Consider the following 17,461-nt stretch of genomic DNA (forward strand, 5'->3'; position numbering starts at 1 on the left):
TACCTTAACTAGAAATCCTAGAGCAAAGCAAATCCAAAATTAGTAGAAGAAATAATAAAAATCAGAGCATAAATAAAATCAGAGATGAAAAAGGAGATATTATAACTGATAGTGTAGAAATTCAAAGGATCAACAGTGGATACTATAAGCAACTGTATGCCAGTAAGTTGGATAATCTAGAGGAAATGGAAAACTTCCTAGACACATACAACCTCCAAAGATTGACCTATGAAGAAATCCAATATCTGAACAGACCAAAAACCAGTAACAAGATTGAAACCATAACAAAAGTTCTCCCAGTGAAGAAAAGCTCGGGATCCAGTGGCTTCATTACTGAATTCTACCATTTAAAGAAGAACTAATACCAAGTCTACTTAAACTATTCCAAAATATAGAAGACGAAGGAATACTTCCAAATTCATTTTACAAGGTCATTGTTACCCTGATACCTAAACCAGACAAGGACACATTGAAATAAGAAAGAAAGAGAGAGAGAGAAAGAGGGAGGGAAGGAGGGAGAGAGGAAGGGAGGCAGGCAGGCAGGCAAAAGTACAGGCCAACATCTGTTGAATATCAATGCAAAAGTCCTCAGCAAAATACTAGCAAACTGAATTCAACAAAACATTTAAAAGATGATTCATCATGACCAAGTGAGATTTATCCCAGGGGTTCAACATTCATAATTCAATCAGTGTTATTTATCATATAAAAGAATGAAGGACAAAAAAACATACGATCATTTCAATTGATGCTGAAATAGCATTTGATAAAATTAAACATCCTTTCCTGATAAAAAACCTCAACAAACTGGGGATAGAAGGAACATACCTCAATATAGTAAAAGCCATATGTGACAGACCCACAGTTAGTATCATACTGAATGGGGAAAATCTTAGCCTTTCATCCAAGCTCTGGAACACAACAGGGATGTCCACTGTTATTCAACACAGTACTGGAAGTCCTACCTCGAGCATTCAGACAAGAGAAAGATGTAAAGGCATCCAGATGGAAAGGAAGAAGTCAAATTATCTTTGTTTGCAGATGATATTGTCTTACATTTGGAGGTATTTTGGGGTATAAGAGCATGCCTACAACTTACCTTTATGGGTTAAGAAAACAAAATGTGACCAGGCATGGTGGCTCACGCCTGTAATCCTAACACTTTGGGAGGCCAAGGCGGGTGAATCACCTGAGGTCAGGAGTTTGAGACCAGCCTGGCCAACATGGTGAAACCTCGTTTCTACTAAAAATACAAAAATTAGCTGGGTGTGGTGGTGTGTGCCTATAATCCCAGCTACTCGGGAGGCTGAGGCAGGAGAATTGCTGGTACCCGGGAGGTGGAGGCTATGGTGAACTGAGATCGCACCACTGCACTCCAGTCTGGGCGACAGAGCGAGACTCTATCTCAAATAAATAAATAAATAAATAATAAAATAAAAATATATGTTTACCTAGAGAGATAGCTAACACAAATGTAGTAAAATGTCAGCATTTGGGGAGTCTAGGTGCAGGGTATGCAGAATTTTTTTTACCCTTCTTGTAAGTCTGAAATTATGTTAAAAAAAATAATAAATATGAGTTCTAACTCCCTCACTTACCAGCTCTGTCCTCATGTTGAAGTCTTTATGCCTCACTTTCCTCATGTGTGTCAAATGATGATCATAAAGGGACCTACAATATAGTAGTATTATAGGTATTAGCTTAGTTAATACAGTAATGCCCTTAGAACACTGACTGGCACACAGTAGTGCTGCATTAAGTGTTTGTCATTCTACCTTATTTCATGCTCTTCTTCCCTTTAAAACCAAAGTTTTTGAAAGAACTATCTGCAACAAGTTTTATTCATTTACGTCAAACTCCCTGCCCATCACAGTTGGATTTTGGTTCTCCAGCACTTCATTCATTATGCCTTTTCCAAGGTTGCTATCTCCTTCTTTCTAAATCCAATAGATACTTTTCTGTCTATATCTTCCTTGATCTTTTCTTAGCATTGTACTACACTAACTACTTTGTCCTTTTTGAAATAGTCTCTCCTCATGGCTTCTGTGATTTTTCTCTTCTGGTTTTTCTTCAAACTCTTCAGCTGTTTCTTCACTATTGTGTTTGCCTTTTACTATGCCTTTTCCTTGAGTGCTGGTTAATGTTTTGCCAACTGATATCTATAATAAATGCAATTGTAGTTTAGAGATGAGTATATTATTTCCTTCTTTGAAGGTGGGTTAATCTGTATTCTCAGTCTCTTCAGAGGGATCATTTTTGTGTAGTCAAAGGTAATAGATCACAAGATTTAGAGCCTACCAGTCAAGACCGATTTTAAATATCTCTGGTTGCAAAATTGACTTTCCCTTAGGGTGTTAGTAAATCTTGCAGGGCAGTTACACATTTATCTTAAAGCTGAAAAAAAAAAGAAAAAATAAGGCTTACAGGAGTCATTTAGCATCTGAGCCCTCACTCTATCTCTCAGCAGAGAGTTACTTTGTATTTATATCTGTTCTTATTGTTGATTGTAATGATCAAAGCCAAGACTTCTCATAGAGATTATTTATGAGAGATGTAAGGGTTAAGAGAGTACTTTGAAAACCAGATGACTTGGATTCACAGTTAGTGCATACCTTTTACTAGCTTCGTGAACTTAAGCAAGTTACTTGACTTCTCTATGCTCCAGTTTTCTCATCTGTACAATGGGGATCATAGTACTGACAACCTTAGAGCTCTGTTGGGTGGAAAGAATGAGTCAATGCATGTGAAGCACTTAGAACAGTGCTCAGTGTAAGCTGTTATTAAGGCAATATTCACTGTTTTTGAAGAAGACAGACTATAGTAAGATTTTAATTTTGTAAGCTTTCTTATTGCCTCTTTTATATTTTACTTATTTAAAATAACTTCTGTAAAACATATCATTTGCCAGGCACTAATTACCTTAAAAATACAAATTATTAATTTTTTAATAGCAACACTTCAAGGAAAGTTCTCTTAATATTCCTATTTTATATTTGAGAAAACTGAGGCACAAAGAGGTTGTGTAACTTGCCCAAGGTCACAGAGCAGCAGGTCTGCTTTCTTAACCAGTGCATTATGCTGTATCTCTTTTCCATTTATAATCTATCTGTTTAAAAATTTCACTTTATTTTTATTTGACAAATATTTAATTGTATTAGTCTATAGGGTCACCTGTTCCTTTTCTGTATTCAGTTCACATACCTACTCAGTGACCTAGCCAAGGTTTTTTTATTATTTCCTTTTGCTTCCCTCAAATCATTGACAACTTGGGAATTAGTGTGACATGATCAATGTTTACCCCAGTGTAGAACAGATGTTTGACATTACTTTGATGGGAAATGAGAGGATAAGCTTTTTGTCTCAAAGCCACTGAAATGGACATCTAGCATTCCTATCCACCAAGCATCAACATTCAGTCATGTCTCTAGTCACTGTAACAACTATAAATACCCCTGCTTATATTTAGTTATTTCCTGCAGAAGTGATGCAGCTCCCAGGAAGAAACACTTGTCTAACCAATAACTAATGAACCAGCACAGAGAACTCTAGATGGAAGAAGACAAAGAAGAGAGATATATACGTGACTATATATTTACACATGATTATGAGGTTGTTGCAAGAATAATTGCGATTTTTACCACAATGGCAAAAACCGCAATTCTTTGCACCAACCTAATAAATGTATAGCAATAGACTAGGAATGTCTAACCAAAGTGCTAATTTTGAACTCTTGATAAAGAAGGGGGCATTCTAAACCTAGAACTAAAAGCATTGAACAGTCAGGAAAACTGAGAGATGAGATAAAATGGAGGTCAGAATAAAATAATTTTGAAGGTTTTATAGGAGGAAGAGAGTGGAGAGAAGTGAAATTATTATGATATTCTCATCTTGTGTTAAAAAAGTAGTAAGGTAAAAATAATTATCTTGAGGTGAAAACCATGGGTTTTAGTGGGGGAAATAGTTAATATCTTGTTTACAGGTAATGGTAGAGAAGTATGTATCTGATTATGAGAAGGAAATAGGAGTTCTGTATCCCCAGACTTCTTGTGCAAAATTTAGTTAAAACCTATGCTAGTAAACTTGTTCTGGTCCTGTTTAGAAAGGAAGAGGTAATTATAAGTACTAGGGCTTCAGGAGAGTGCAGCTGCTATACATGAAACCTGTAACAGTATATGAGGCCTGTATCTGGCAAACCCTAGGCTTTCTTGGGTGAAAACTTTCTTCTATTTGAGTATATTCATGTCTGGGGATATAGAAGATACTTTCGATGTGTCAACTTTCTTTCTCTCTCTCTCATTCTCTCTCTTTTCTGTTTTTTTTTTTTTTTTTTTTTTTTCCATGGAGTCTTGCTCTGTCACCCAGGCTGAAGTGCAGTGGCACAATCTCAGCTCACTGCAACCTCTGCTTCCCAGGTTCAAGTGATTCTCCTGCCTCAGCCTCCTGAGTAGTTGAGACTACAGGCATGCGCCACCATGTCTGGATAATTTTTGTGTTTTTTGTAGAGATGGGTTTCACCTTATTGGCCACGCCGGTCTCACACTCCTGACCTCAGGTGATCTCACCTCAGCCTCCCAAAGTGCTGGTATTACAGCATAAGCCATGGCACCTAGCCGATGCATCAACTTTCTCAACCGTTGCTGGACTATAAGCCACATAAGTACGGTCTTACAGCTCTATATAGCAAAGCTTATTTTTTTTAGTTTTTGTTTTTCTCAGAAGATAACTATTAATAGATATAAAAATATGGTGGGAATTCAGTATTCACAAAGGAAAATAAAGGAACAAATAGCAGTTTTATGAAGCCAGAGAAAAAATAAGAAGAAAGAAAACATATAAAAAAAAATAAATATTAAAAAATAATAAAGGTGGAAGAAATAAAATCAAATATTTCTCATCTTGAATATAAATGGACTGAATTTTCTCATCAAAAGACAGACTTACCAATTGGAATGAAAAAAACTAGCTACAGGCCATTTATAATTAAAGCACCTTAATCAATTGATAAAAGTTGAAAATAAGAAGGTAAGGAAAGAGATATTAAGCAAATATGAACAAGAAAGTGAGATTCACAGTTAATTAAAAGCATTTAACAAGATAAAAAGGAACATTATAAAATGAAAAAAGGGTAATTTGTAAAGAAAGTAATAAGCACAAACCTATTTGCACAAAATATATGGCAACCAAGTAAATATGTAAAGGAAAAATCTATTCAAAATATGAGGAGAAACTGATAAAATAGTTACAGTGTGTGACTATAATGTATTGCTCTCATGTTGGATATTCCTAGTAGACAGATATAATAAGAAAATTAAGTAATCAAAAACTTATTTAGTAAATATAGCTAAAACCTTATATCTCTTGAACAGATAATAGCCACTTTTAGGAGTATATCCATTGAATATTTTCAAAACATCAAGAACATATTTAGGCATAAAGAAAACTTAAAGATTTTGCATTCTTTGACCTTAAGCAATGAAATTAGACTTAAAAAATTTTAAAGGGTACCAGACCAGTTGCAAAGTAAGAAATGTACTTTCAGATTAAAGAACGTGTTTAAAGAAGAAATGCAAACTTTTTTCTAAAACCCAGGAAATAAAATGCTTTATTTCAAAATGTGTGGGACATGGCTAAATTTATAAAGATCACCATTTGTAAAGTATAGGGATAAAAAAATAAATAAACAACAAATCAAAACATAAGAAGAGGGATCAACGTTGATTTTGTAAAATAGAATACAAAAAAATATGTATAAGTTGAAAAGTACATATTAAATCTAGTCTTTTGGAAAGAAAACGGAAAATTCCCTTCTAATTATTATGAAGCAGAGAGAGGTAGCAACAGTAGACAAATCTGGAATATGATAATAAAAGAAATTAAAATAATTAAAGCTGCATGGAATTCTGTAGCACACATTTGAACTTTAGGAGAATGAAAAGCTGGTAATTAGTTTTTACTGCTCATCTAACGTATCTGAGGAAACTGAAGGCTTGAAGTGGGACAAGCAAGGAAGAATCAAAACAATTTGTTGTGCAGAACCCTCAAAATGGTCAACCACAAGTTACCCCAGGAGAAGGTGGTGAGGGATGTAGCAGACATAACTTCAAAGTCAGGAAAGAAGAATGATTGTATCCCCAGAATCTCTCTGTTCCAGTCAGGATAGCTATTTATGCAAGAACAATGGCCATGTGGAAATAAAAGCAGCATTTTATTAATCTGACCAAGTACCTGATAACTTGTAAACGTAGGCAAGCGATTCTAAAATGTGAGCCTTAAAATAAGAGCCTTAAATGAGACCTCTATCCTGCTGAATCTCTACCTGTTTCACCATCAAACCCAGAAATGTCATTCTAAAACACTGCAATTTTAGGAAAAGCCAGTCTGTCCAATGTCTAAGGACAAGGGGTCAATAATGAGCATGTTTTCCCTCAGTGCCTGAGCCACTTTATTAGGGCAGAATCCTGGGTCCATCTTTCCTCTGGAAGGAGAGAGAACAGAAGTGATAGCAAGACCTCTTTCCACCTGGCCACCTTACCTATCCTTAAAAGAAGAGGTGAAAGAAGTGAGAAAATGTCCCACTACACATGAGTGTGGGAACAGGCAAGAGGATGGCCTGGATTTGCCCTGAAAATCTGGCTCTTGGGGAAATGGCAGGAGGCACTAAGGGAGCCATTGTACAATGTGGCAGACAAACAGAGGATGAAGGAATAATCCTTCATCTGATTAATAAGTAAATGTGACCCCAATGAGGGGAAGTTATTTGCCTCCTTGATATACACCATCAGTGTGGGATCAGATCCAGTCTCAATAGCTTGCTGGCCAGTATTCTTCCTAGTTTACCACACTCATTTTGTCGCTGCCCAGTGATCCAGTGTGAATTTTGGATTCAGATTTGGAGTTCTGATCCTAGTTCCACCACTAACCAGCTGTGAGATGTGGGCAAGTTTCTTAACCCCTTTGTTACCCTAGTTTCCTCATATATTTAGTGCAGATCATGGTAGAGCATACTTCATAGGGTTTTGGTGATGAATGACTGAGAAAATATGTAAAGCTCTCAAAAACAGTGCATGGCACATGGTGAGAGCTCAATAGATATTAGCTATATAATTTGTTTTAAAAAGAGAACACAGATTTTATCATATTCAGGACTTTGTTTTCATTGGTTATTTAGTTATAATTGAAAATATAAAAACTAAAGTTTGAATGTATTTTACATTTTGAATTCGGTCAAATCAAATAGATTTATGTCTGTAATACAGTCAACTTACATGTTCTGATTGCGAGTATTCTGTCCTTTGGAGTTTCCTTCGTTTATGATAAATACTGGTTTTGGAGTCCTAGAATAAAATGCATACTCTCAACTGGGCGTGGTGGCTCATGCGTGTAATCCCAGCACTTTGGGAGGCTGAGGTGGGAGGATTGCTTGAGCCCAGGAGTTTGAGGTTGCAGTGAACCATGATTGCACCACCACACTCCAGCCTGGATGACAGAGCAAGACCCTGTCTCAAACAACAACAACAACGACAACCACAAAACAACCAATGCTACCTGTGGATTGCTCTAACAGGATTTCACATAATGTTTAATGGGACAGATGAGATTTCATATCTTCTGTAAAAACTACTGAGTAATATTGAAATAGCACTTTGTATCTTCCTTGCCCAGATGCCTCACAGGATGCCTGCCATTTCACAAGTTACCCACCCTTTCTCTGACACCCCTTTGTAATTCAGGCTTAGGCTTTAATGCATATTGAGTCCAGATACAGAGTATTAGATCTGATTTGCTGTTGGTGTGCAGTTTGCTTAGATGTCTACTGATTTTGCCTTTGACAAATTTAAATAAATGAAATGGATGTTTTTGTAGGGTTTACTTTAGACTGTTGCACTGTGCAGTGGGCTGGTGTTGAAACAAAATAGCTTTTAAATTGAACTGCTTATAGAGTGATCTGTAAAATCTTTCTAGATGTCTTTCTATAACTGCTGTGGTGGGCTAGGAATCATTATTTGTTTTTGCAGGCAAATTAATGGGTTGCGGTGGCCGTGGAAACTGCCTTCTAGTACAAGGTTTGAAAAGTGCATTTAATCACTTTCTCAGGGCATTTAGAATAAAGAATCAGGCAAAGTCATTTACAATCCAGTTTGTCTTTGAGAATATTGAAAAGCAGAGCTTCATAATGAAAGTATTATATCATATGTATGACTGTGTGTGTGTGTGTGTGTGTGTCTGTGCCTGTGTCTGTGTCTGTGTGTGTATTATTAGTTTGGTTTTATTTCAGTGTTCCTATTTATTTTATGGTTAAAAAGACCATAGGGAACCAAAAGTGACTAATTTACTTTTCTTTTTTTTTGAGACAGAGTCTCACTCCATCACCAAGGCTGGAGTGCAGTAGCACGATCTTAGCTTACTGCAACCTCTGCCTCCTGAGTTCAAGCGATTCTCATACCTCAGTCTCCCAAGTAGCTGGAATTACAGGTGCATGCCAGGTTAATTTTGTATCTTTAGTAGAGACAGGGTTTCACCATGTTGGCCAGGCTGGTCTCGAACTCCTGACCTCAAGTGATCCACCCGCCTTAGCCTCTCAAAGTGCTGGGATTATAGGCGTGATCCACTGTGCCTGGCCTCTAAAAAGTGACTAATTTTCTTACTTGCCTTTTTTTCAGTTGCTTCAAATCTTTGAAAGTAGTAGCTATGAATTCATAGTATCAATGGTGTATAAATGAGAGTCCTGTTGCTTAATGGGAAGAGAAAGGGAAAGCAGGAATCCAAAAATCTTAGTATTCTGATCCCATCCACCTGCTCACAAATGTTCTTTGTCAGTTTCCTAAGCTTTGTAATAAAATGTCATCACCAAAAGTTTGGTATAAGTATATTTATATTGATATTATTTCTTGTGGTGAAGTTTCCTAAGTTTTAAAAATTTTTAGTTGGGGTTTTTATTACTTTAGTTCTAGAAAATTACAAATCTTATTCTTACCACCACCTTGAGATTTTTATTGTGAGCATTATGATTTATTGTTTTTTAATTTTTTCAAAGTTGTATTTTAAATATATGTATTATGAGGGTTTACAGTATTCCACTATTTTTATTTTAATTTTAGTATATTCATGAATATAAACAATCTCTTTAAACATTACTTGTTTTTGGGATTGTCTTTTTAATTGCAAAAGACCGTTACCATAAGAAAATTACTTAAAATGGGGTAATAGGTTATGATATGTCATAGAATTCTGATTTTTATACTAGCAATATATAATAAAATATTTAAGAAAAATAAATCTAGCATAACTGAAATCTGAAGTTGCACATATATTCTTATTTAGAACTACCTTTCATTATGGCAGGCAACTTGAATTGCTCTATACTGGAAAATTTAATGTACCACTCAATTACTATTCTTTAGCCCAATTTAAAATAATAGATTGGGAATAAAGTCTTAATGCAGTGTAACCTTTGAAACATCAGAAATAACCTCTTTTCTTTCCAGAAATCAGTATACAGTAAGGGCATCAGTTTTATCACACTGTATGAATAGATTTGTAATAGCACTTAGACCTTTTTTTAATTGCATAAGTATATGGATTTCTTCTGTCTCACCCAACTTAGGCTAAATAATAATTTAAAGACATGCTGTTATTTTAAAATATATACCTTTTTATTTAAAAGCTTTTTTGATCATCTCGTTCTGATTCTAGTGAAGGACTCAATATTGTAACTTAATATTTTTATGTAATTTCATAATTGGGTGTTTTGAAAAAGTTTGCAATGGTAAATATTGTGATAAAATTCTGGCTATGGAAAGGTCCTTATTCTCACTTTTTTCTTTAACAGTCATACTGTGTATAACCATGAAACTACAGAAAATATTAGGACTTTGCAAAATTGTAAAAGGACTTTATAAAAAGAATGTTATCTTTCTTCGTGATGCCATCTTTTAATGATAGCTGTCAGCCTTTTCACTTATAAAAAACAAATTTTCTGTGTGAGGTGAAAATGTTCACTGAAATTAATTTACACACCCTCTCAAATTCCTTTTGGAATAGGGGAGGATACAAATAAGCAAATAGTAATAAAACTAATTTGCATACTCTAAATTGTTGGTCTTAATGGTACTGATGGAAAGTTTCCAATTTGTCACAAAGCAGTGACTTTTAAGAAGATAAATTATATTGAAATGTACTTTATTTAAAAATATAATGCCAAAATGCAATATTGGACAGATTTATCCCTATTTCTTTTGTTGACCAAATAATCGACCAGGATTTATGATTTTATAAGCAGACCTTGATGATCTTATCAGTCTGATATATTTTCAGTGTTGTAGATGCTAATACATAAAGAGCAGAAACAGTTTTGATTCGGAATCATAGTACTTAATTGATCTGTTTCTTTTTCTGTATTATCTATGGGTTCTCAAATGGGCTTTATGGACCACCTGTCTCAGGAATCATCTGTGGTGCTTTTTAAATTAAAACATAGCTATCTGGGCCCCACCACAGAAATACTATTTTGGAGCTGATCCCAGGAACCTGTCTTTTTAGTAAGAACCCTGGGTGATTTTTATGGGCATTGCGGTTTGGGAACTGCTGCTCTAGAGCAGGGGTCAGCAAACCATTTCTATAAATTGCTAGATACTCAATATTTTTGGCTTTGAGGACCTTATGGTCTTCATTGTAACTATTTCTGCCATTATAGCACAAAAGCAGCAACAGATCGTGGAGAAACAAATAGGTATGAGCAGACAGACTTGCTTCCAGAATGTGTTCGTCTTTGATAGAATCTAGATTCTAGACCATTGGTTTTTGCTCTATGAATATTTTCTAAGATATTCTCTTCAAAATCAATTTTAATGAGATTTCCTATGTGTTTATTTTTTTGATAACTGAAGAAAATTCATAAATACAGGAATAATTCCTAGATATACATTAAATGAATTAATAGTTGTAAAACTTTTTTAATAGTTAAAACCTTTTCTATGTTAATATTAGAGTATGATTAACTTACTTCTAACTATGTAATCTGCTTCTCATATTAGGTTCCTGTTGCTAGAGCAAGTATTCTTTGGCTAATTGGAGAAAACTGTGAACGAGTTCCTAAAATTGCCCCTGATGTTTTGAGGAAGATGGCTAAAAGCTTCACTAGTGAAGATGATCTGGTAAAACTGCAGATATTAAATCTGGGAGCAAAATTGTATTTAACCAACTCCAAACAGGTGAGAGGCAAACGTTAGTCAACCTATCTAATACGTACTTTTCTCTTCACTCTGATCAAACAGCGGAGGTCTGTACCTTCATTAGTCTGACCATTCAACGATTCCCAGGTGCCTGTTTCAAGTTCTATGTTAGATGATACTAGTGCAAAGAGATGACATTCTAGTCTAGTAGGAAAGAAAACATTAAAAAATGAAATAGTGTGTGGTAATGCTGTAGCAAAAGTATTGACATACAATGGAATTCTAGAGGAATTACTGAAAGTCTGAAGTAGATGCGAGGTCAGAGAAAATTTTATAAAGGATGAGACTCTTGACTAAGGGCTTGTAAGGAGTGATTTACTGTACAGAAAGAGGAAAGCACAGGGTCAGAGTCAAGAAATAGCTTGGTGTTTCTGGGAAATTTTTTAAAGGTGAGTCCAGAATGGCAATGGTCTGAAAGTTTATATCCCCCAAAGTTCATGTGGTGAAACCTGATCACCCATGTGATGGTATTAGGAGGTAGGGCCTTTGGGAGGTGATTAGGTCATGAGGCTGGAGCCCTTATAAATGAACTTTATGATCTTATAAAAGAGATTCCTGAGAGCTCGCTTGCCACTTCTGCCATGAGGACACAGCGAGAAGGTGCCATCTGCGAATTAGAAAATGGGTGCTCACTAGACACCCGAACTTTGGGTACCTTGATCTTGAATTTCCCAGTCTCCAGAACTGTGAGAAATACATTTCTATTATTAATTATATTATTAATAGGCTTCCCAGTTTATGGTATTTTCTAAAGTAGTCCAAATGGACTAAGACATTTTGCAGTTTGAACACATGGAGTGGCTTGTATGCTCGAAGTAGTATGGACCTTGTCCTGCAGAGGAAAGGGAAACCACTTTTAATAGTAGTATAATTTACCAGATTTGCAATTTAGAATATTCATTTTTTAAGTCCATTGACTTTTTGAGCAGCTGTTAATAAGAGGGATCATTTTTGCTTCCACGTATGAAATAGGGACTTTTCCTATATCTAAATTGCTATTCTCTGTGAGTGGACTTACCTGTTTAGTACAATTGAAAAAAGATTCTTGCTCATTTGCAGCTAGGCTTCTTGGGAAGATTTATGCTCTGTGTCCTATCTATTTTTCTCTAATTTTCGCTTTTTCTCTGACTCTTACTTTTGCCTTTGTGATTTTTTTCCTCCACATCCCCTCTCTGTCTTTGTATTTGTCCCCTTCCCCAAAACTCCCTCTGCCTAGATATCTCTCTGACATCCTTCATCCCTTCAGTGCCCCGCCCCTGTACTACAGTCCAGTGTGTTTGTCATTCTGTCCTTTCTCTTCCATCCCTGTTTGTTTCTCTCTTTTGTATTTGCTGTGTATCTCTCTATGTGTCTCCCTCTTTGTCTGCCTTTCCTGCTTCCCCATAGACCACACTTATTTTCTAGTAAGCTAATGTTTGCCTTTCAGAATCCTCAGGTCGATTCCTCAGATTCATTTCTATATGGTTTGGGATTATCTTCATCCCTAATCGTGATATGAGTTATATTATTATAGCTTTTGCTGATTCATCTACAAGATTTGTAACCAGATAATTGCAAATAATGGAGCATATTTCCATGATTTAGATTTTGTCTTTAAATTTTAAGTCGTCTTTAAAAGGAATCAGTTAATCCTTTCCAAGTGTCTGTAGATTTCTTCATACATTGAGATACTTTCTAAAAACTGAGTAAAGAAAGACCTATGTTTGCTGTTGAGTTTCATGTTTCTTGATAAAATAGAGGGATTTTTAGCCTGGAACTCCATGGTATTTACTAAATTCCTGCGGTATGGTGAAGGTTAATATAATACCTAGACTGTTGGGATTTTTTTCTGTCTTGTTTGGCCACTCTAAATGTATGTAGCTTATGTATTATTGTTAAAGTAATACCAAAATTGAATGTCAATCAAGACTTAATCGAACTAAGTAAAGCTTCTTTCTTTGACCCTTTTCTTTGTAACTGTGAATAACCAATAATGAAATGTAGTACTGTTTATTTAGATATTGTAGAGCGTGTTTCATGTCTTTTTATTCAGTGAATTTGAAGACAACTAGTTTGTACTCAGGTTTTTTTTTTTTTTTTTTTTTTCTTGACCTGTTTTATTAATGGCAGTTTTGGAGCTCAGTTTCTGAAGTGTTTTTTTGTTTTTGTTTTTGAGACAGAGTTTCCCTCTGTCACACAGTCTGGAGTTCAGTGGCGTGATCTTGGCTCACTGCAACCTCCACCTCCCAGGTTCAAGCAATTCTCATGTCTCAGCCTCCTGAGTAGCTGGGATTACAGGCATGTGTCACCATGCCTGGCTAATTCTGTATTTTTAGTAGAGGCGGGTTTCGCCATGTTGGCCAGGCTGATCTCGAACTCCTAACCTCAAGTGATCTGCCCACCTCAGCTTCCCAAAGTGCTGGGATTACAGACGTGATATTTTATATTTTAGAATGATACTTCTAGAAAACTACGATAGGCTTCACCAACCAGTGGTGAAAACACAGTGATTTTTTAAAAATCACAAATTTTTATGTAGCTCATTGTTTTTAAGTGATTAAATATGAAAATAGATTAATAGTGTCTCGAAGAGTTGAACTCTTTTCGAATATTTCTCATTTCTCAAGAAGAGGAGATTGAGATAATTAATAACTGAAAATTAGTTGTTTTTTGTTTTGTTTTGAAGACAGTCTCCCTCTGTCACCCAGGCTGGAATACAGTGGCATGATCTTGACTCAATGCAACCTCTGCCTCCCAGGTTCAAGCAATTCTCCTGCCTCAGCCCCCTGAGTAGCTGGGATTATGGTTGCCTGCCACCACACCTGGCTAATTTTTTTTTTTTTTTTTTTGTATTTTTATTAAAGATGGGGTTTCACCATGTTGGCCAGGCTGGTCTCGAACTCCTGACCTCAAGTGATTCTCCTGCCTTGGCCTCCCAAAGTGCTGGAATTACAGTCGTGAGCCACTGCACCCAGCCTGAAAATTGGTTTTAAAGAACGGTTTTAAGCACCATCAACTTGACAGAAATTTTAAAAATTATGTAATCCATTAGATATAAGACAGACTGAAATAATTGTTTTGACTGAATTATTAAAAATTATTTTCTCTACTTACTTATTTTAGCCATCTTTAAAAGTAAGGTAGGGAGAGTCGGCTACAGTGATGAGGAGCTGGTTTGCCATGAAGTCTTGATATTTATTTGTAGATCTGAATTCCCAGTGGCCTAAATACCTCAGTGAACATTTCTATAATTTTTATTGAATTATTTAGGGTTATAGAGAATGTCTAAATTGATTTTTATAAGACTTAGCATATTACATTTATTTGTATGTTCGAAGAATAATCAAATAACAAACTTCTTTATCTACCTCAAAGTATTTTTGACCTAATATAAAAAATAATTTAAAAATTAGCAGTCTGTTTTCAGTATATCCTAGACTGTCCCTACCATAGAAAACAGCTGTAAACTCCAGAAAAATACAAGAAACAAATGACTTTCTAAAGACACAGAATAGTAAAGAAAAGCAAGAGAATCTGGAGGGGAATTCATACTTAGAAGAAGGAAATGGCACACAGTTATTTTCCCTGTTTTTATGGCTTTTATCCTGAGGACAGTCTGCAGTTGGCACTGTGCACAGTGGCTAGACCTCCAAAAGGAAATGCAAAGTCCTTCTGGCTTGAGGAAGTAGAGAAGAGAGTTCAGGAAAGCTACAGACATTGGAAACTTAAGGAAAAATAGTAGAAAGGAGAGAGCCAGTGTGAGGGATTCTCAAACTCTGGGAGTAATTGTACGTAAGTTGTTGGCTGGTATCTGAACTACACTTGTGCAGGGTGGATTCAGAGAAACACAGCTAGGAATTAAAGACCCAAGCTGAAATTTGAGGTGTACCCAAAGACAGAGTTTGTACCTTGAACCCCAACCAAGTTAATTACCTGCTAAAACAAATGAAAATCCTGTACTCATTCAAAGAGTTTAACATAATGTCCAGAGTCTCTAAAATACATAGCATTCTTAATGTCCAAATGTATCTTGTATATCCAAAATTACTCAACATAAGAAGAACCAGGATGGGGAGTTATTATTTAATGAGTACAGAGTTTGTATTTGGGAAGATGAAAAATTCTAGAGATGGATGGTGGTAGTGGTTGCATAATATGGTAAATAGACTGTCTGGATTCAAATCGTGTTGTGCTACTTACTACATGATTTTGGACAAATCATATAACCTATCCAAGATTTCATTTTCTCATCTGTAAAATGGGAATTATTATAATATAGTCAATTTTGCTATATTGCAACATGTATGCTCCTAAAATCATTGTGCTTTACAAAATCACACAATAAAAACCATAGGAATTATTAGAAAAATGGAGTTAGAGTCGCAACACTCAAAAACTGTATTGATGATATATTTTTTAGAAAGGAACCTAAAAAAAAAAAAAAAACAGGAGTACAATTTTACATGTGTTAAATGGTTAACAAATAAATACTACAATGATACTGCTCTTCATATTTAAAAAGACTTGAGGTTTGCTTATGGAAGAAAGGTTATACTTGCTAAGTGGTAGAAAGAGGGTTAATCTGAAATTGGATGGAAAGTTGTACCTCCTAAAGAGCATGAATATGGCACGTAACACATGTAGATGTTAACCTCTGAAGTACTTGTTTGAAGTATGTATGTTTTGTGTATTCCTACACATCTCTGTTTAGCTGGGTGCATTTTTATGGCTTCAGCTAGTATTTCTTGCAGAAGAAATCACCACAAAATTCATGTTATGCCCAAATTGTTCCCTAATATGCCAACTGAATTGGAACAAATACACATTTTCAAAACAAGCATTAGAGCAGAACTGACTGTACCTACCTCACAAAGTTATTGTGAAGATAACATGAAACAGTTAATGTAAAATGTTTAGATTTCCTTGCACATAATAGTGCCTAGTTCATTTTAGTTATCCTTCTTTTGTAACCCTCGCAAGTAACTGCTGTATTCTTCTTAGGGAATATGATGATTTACAGTAAAGAAACTAGTCTAGTTACTGAGAAAAACTGTATTCTTATTAGGATAAAACCACTGATTTCAGTTTATCCTACTGAGATTTTCTAAGTAAGATGCTGGAATCCCCCCGCCCCCCTTTTTTCTTTTTTTTAGTTTGTGAAGAAAAAAATGGTTAGAAATAAATATAAATAAATATAAAGAGTAGAAAACACTCAAATTACTCCTCACAGAGGAGTAATTTCACTTTTATGTGGGGAAATTATGTGAGTAATTTCACTTTTATGTGGGGAAAAAGTTGAAAGACTGAAACCAGTTGAAGTTGCTGAAATCTAGAGCTGTTAAGGCAGTATAAAGATTTAGCGTGACTTCATTGAAATAGTCTACCGAAGTTTGAGGAAGAAAGGTAGGATTTAATTAAGCTGATTAATAACAATTTAAAAGTTAATGAATAAAAGATGCTTTTGTTTTTAAACTCTGTCTAATAGTGTGTCATCTTTGAAATGCAGTGATAAGTGCCATAAGTTAATGTTTTTCTTAGCTCATTTTTATTTTTGGTTAGGAAATATTGCAAACCTATGGAAAAGTACCTAATGGCATAAATACATATGTGTATATCTACCACTAGGATTAAGTTGATATTCACATTTGCCTTGATTGATTGATTGTAAGATGTATAGAACTAGAACCTCAAGCTTCTGTTCATACCTTCCTTTCTTCCCGTTGGTAACCACTGCCACCGTGTTGGTATGTTTCATTCAATCATCCATATTTTATATTTTTATTATATGAATATGTATCCATAAGCAATGTATAATTGTTTTCATGGGTTTTCAAATTTTACATAAGTAGATATTCTACTTTATGTATACATTTGCAACTTTTTTTGCTTAATATCATGTTTTTGAAATATGGATATATGTAGATACAATTTAATTACTATTTCTGTCAGACAATTAAGTTTCTACTTTTCTGCTATTAAAAAAGAAAGTGCTTCCTTGAGTTCTTTTTTATTCTTAGTGAGAGATTTTGTAAATCACACTAATGTTTTAGGGATTCCTCCTAAAGTTAAAAGCAGATTCTCTTTTGCCCTGTGATTCAGGTCTTTGGAGAAATCTCCTTCCCCCAAAGCCTCTTTAATGTGATTTAGTGAAAGGAGACTTGCACACTCTGCAGTGACATCTCTATCCTTTCTTTGATATGTTTTCTTGGCATTGAAAAACTCAAGTAAATATAACATAGCAAGGAAGACCT

At 35.2% G+C, this 17,461-nt stretch overlaps 1 protein-coding gene across 3 annotated transcripts in view; it reads left to right on the forward strand.

Moving 5' to 3' along the window:
- AP3B1 (adaptor related protein complex 3 subunit beta 1) overlaps positions 1-17,461 on the forward strand; it is a 305,763-nt gene that overhangs the window by 158,530 nt on the left and 129,772 nt on the right. For all 3 annotated transcript variants that reach the window (XM_010356679.2, XM_010356682.2, XM_030927327.1), the window contains exon 15: positions 11,034-11,210. In XM_010356679.2, the coding sequence (XP_010354981.1) occupies positions 11,034-11,210 (177 nt within the window). The remainder of the gene's footprint in view (positions 1-11,033; positions 11,211-17,461) is intronic.

Source organism: Rhinopithecus roxellana, chromosome 3 (assembly GCF_007565055.1).
Source record: "Rhinopithecus roxellana isolate Shanxi Qingling chromosome 3, ASM756505v1, whole genome shotgun sequence".
NCBI classification, from domain to species: Eukaryota; Metazoa; Chordata; class Mammalia; order Primates; family Cercopithecidae; genus Rhinopithecus; species Rhinopithecus roxellana.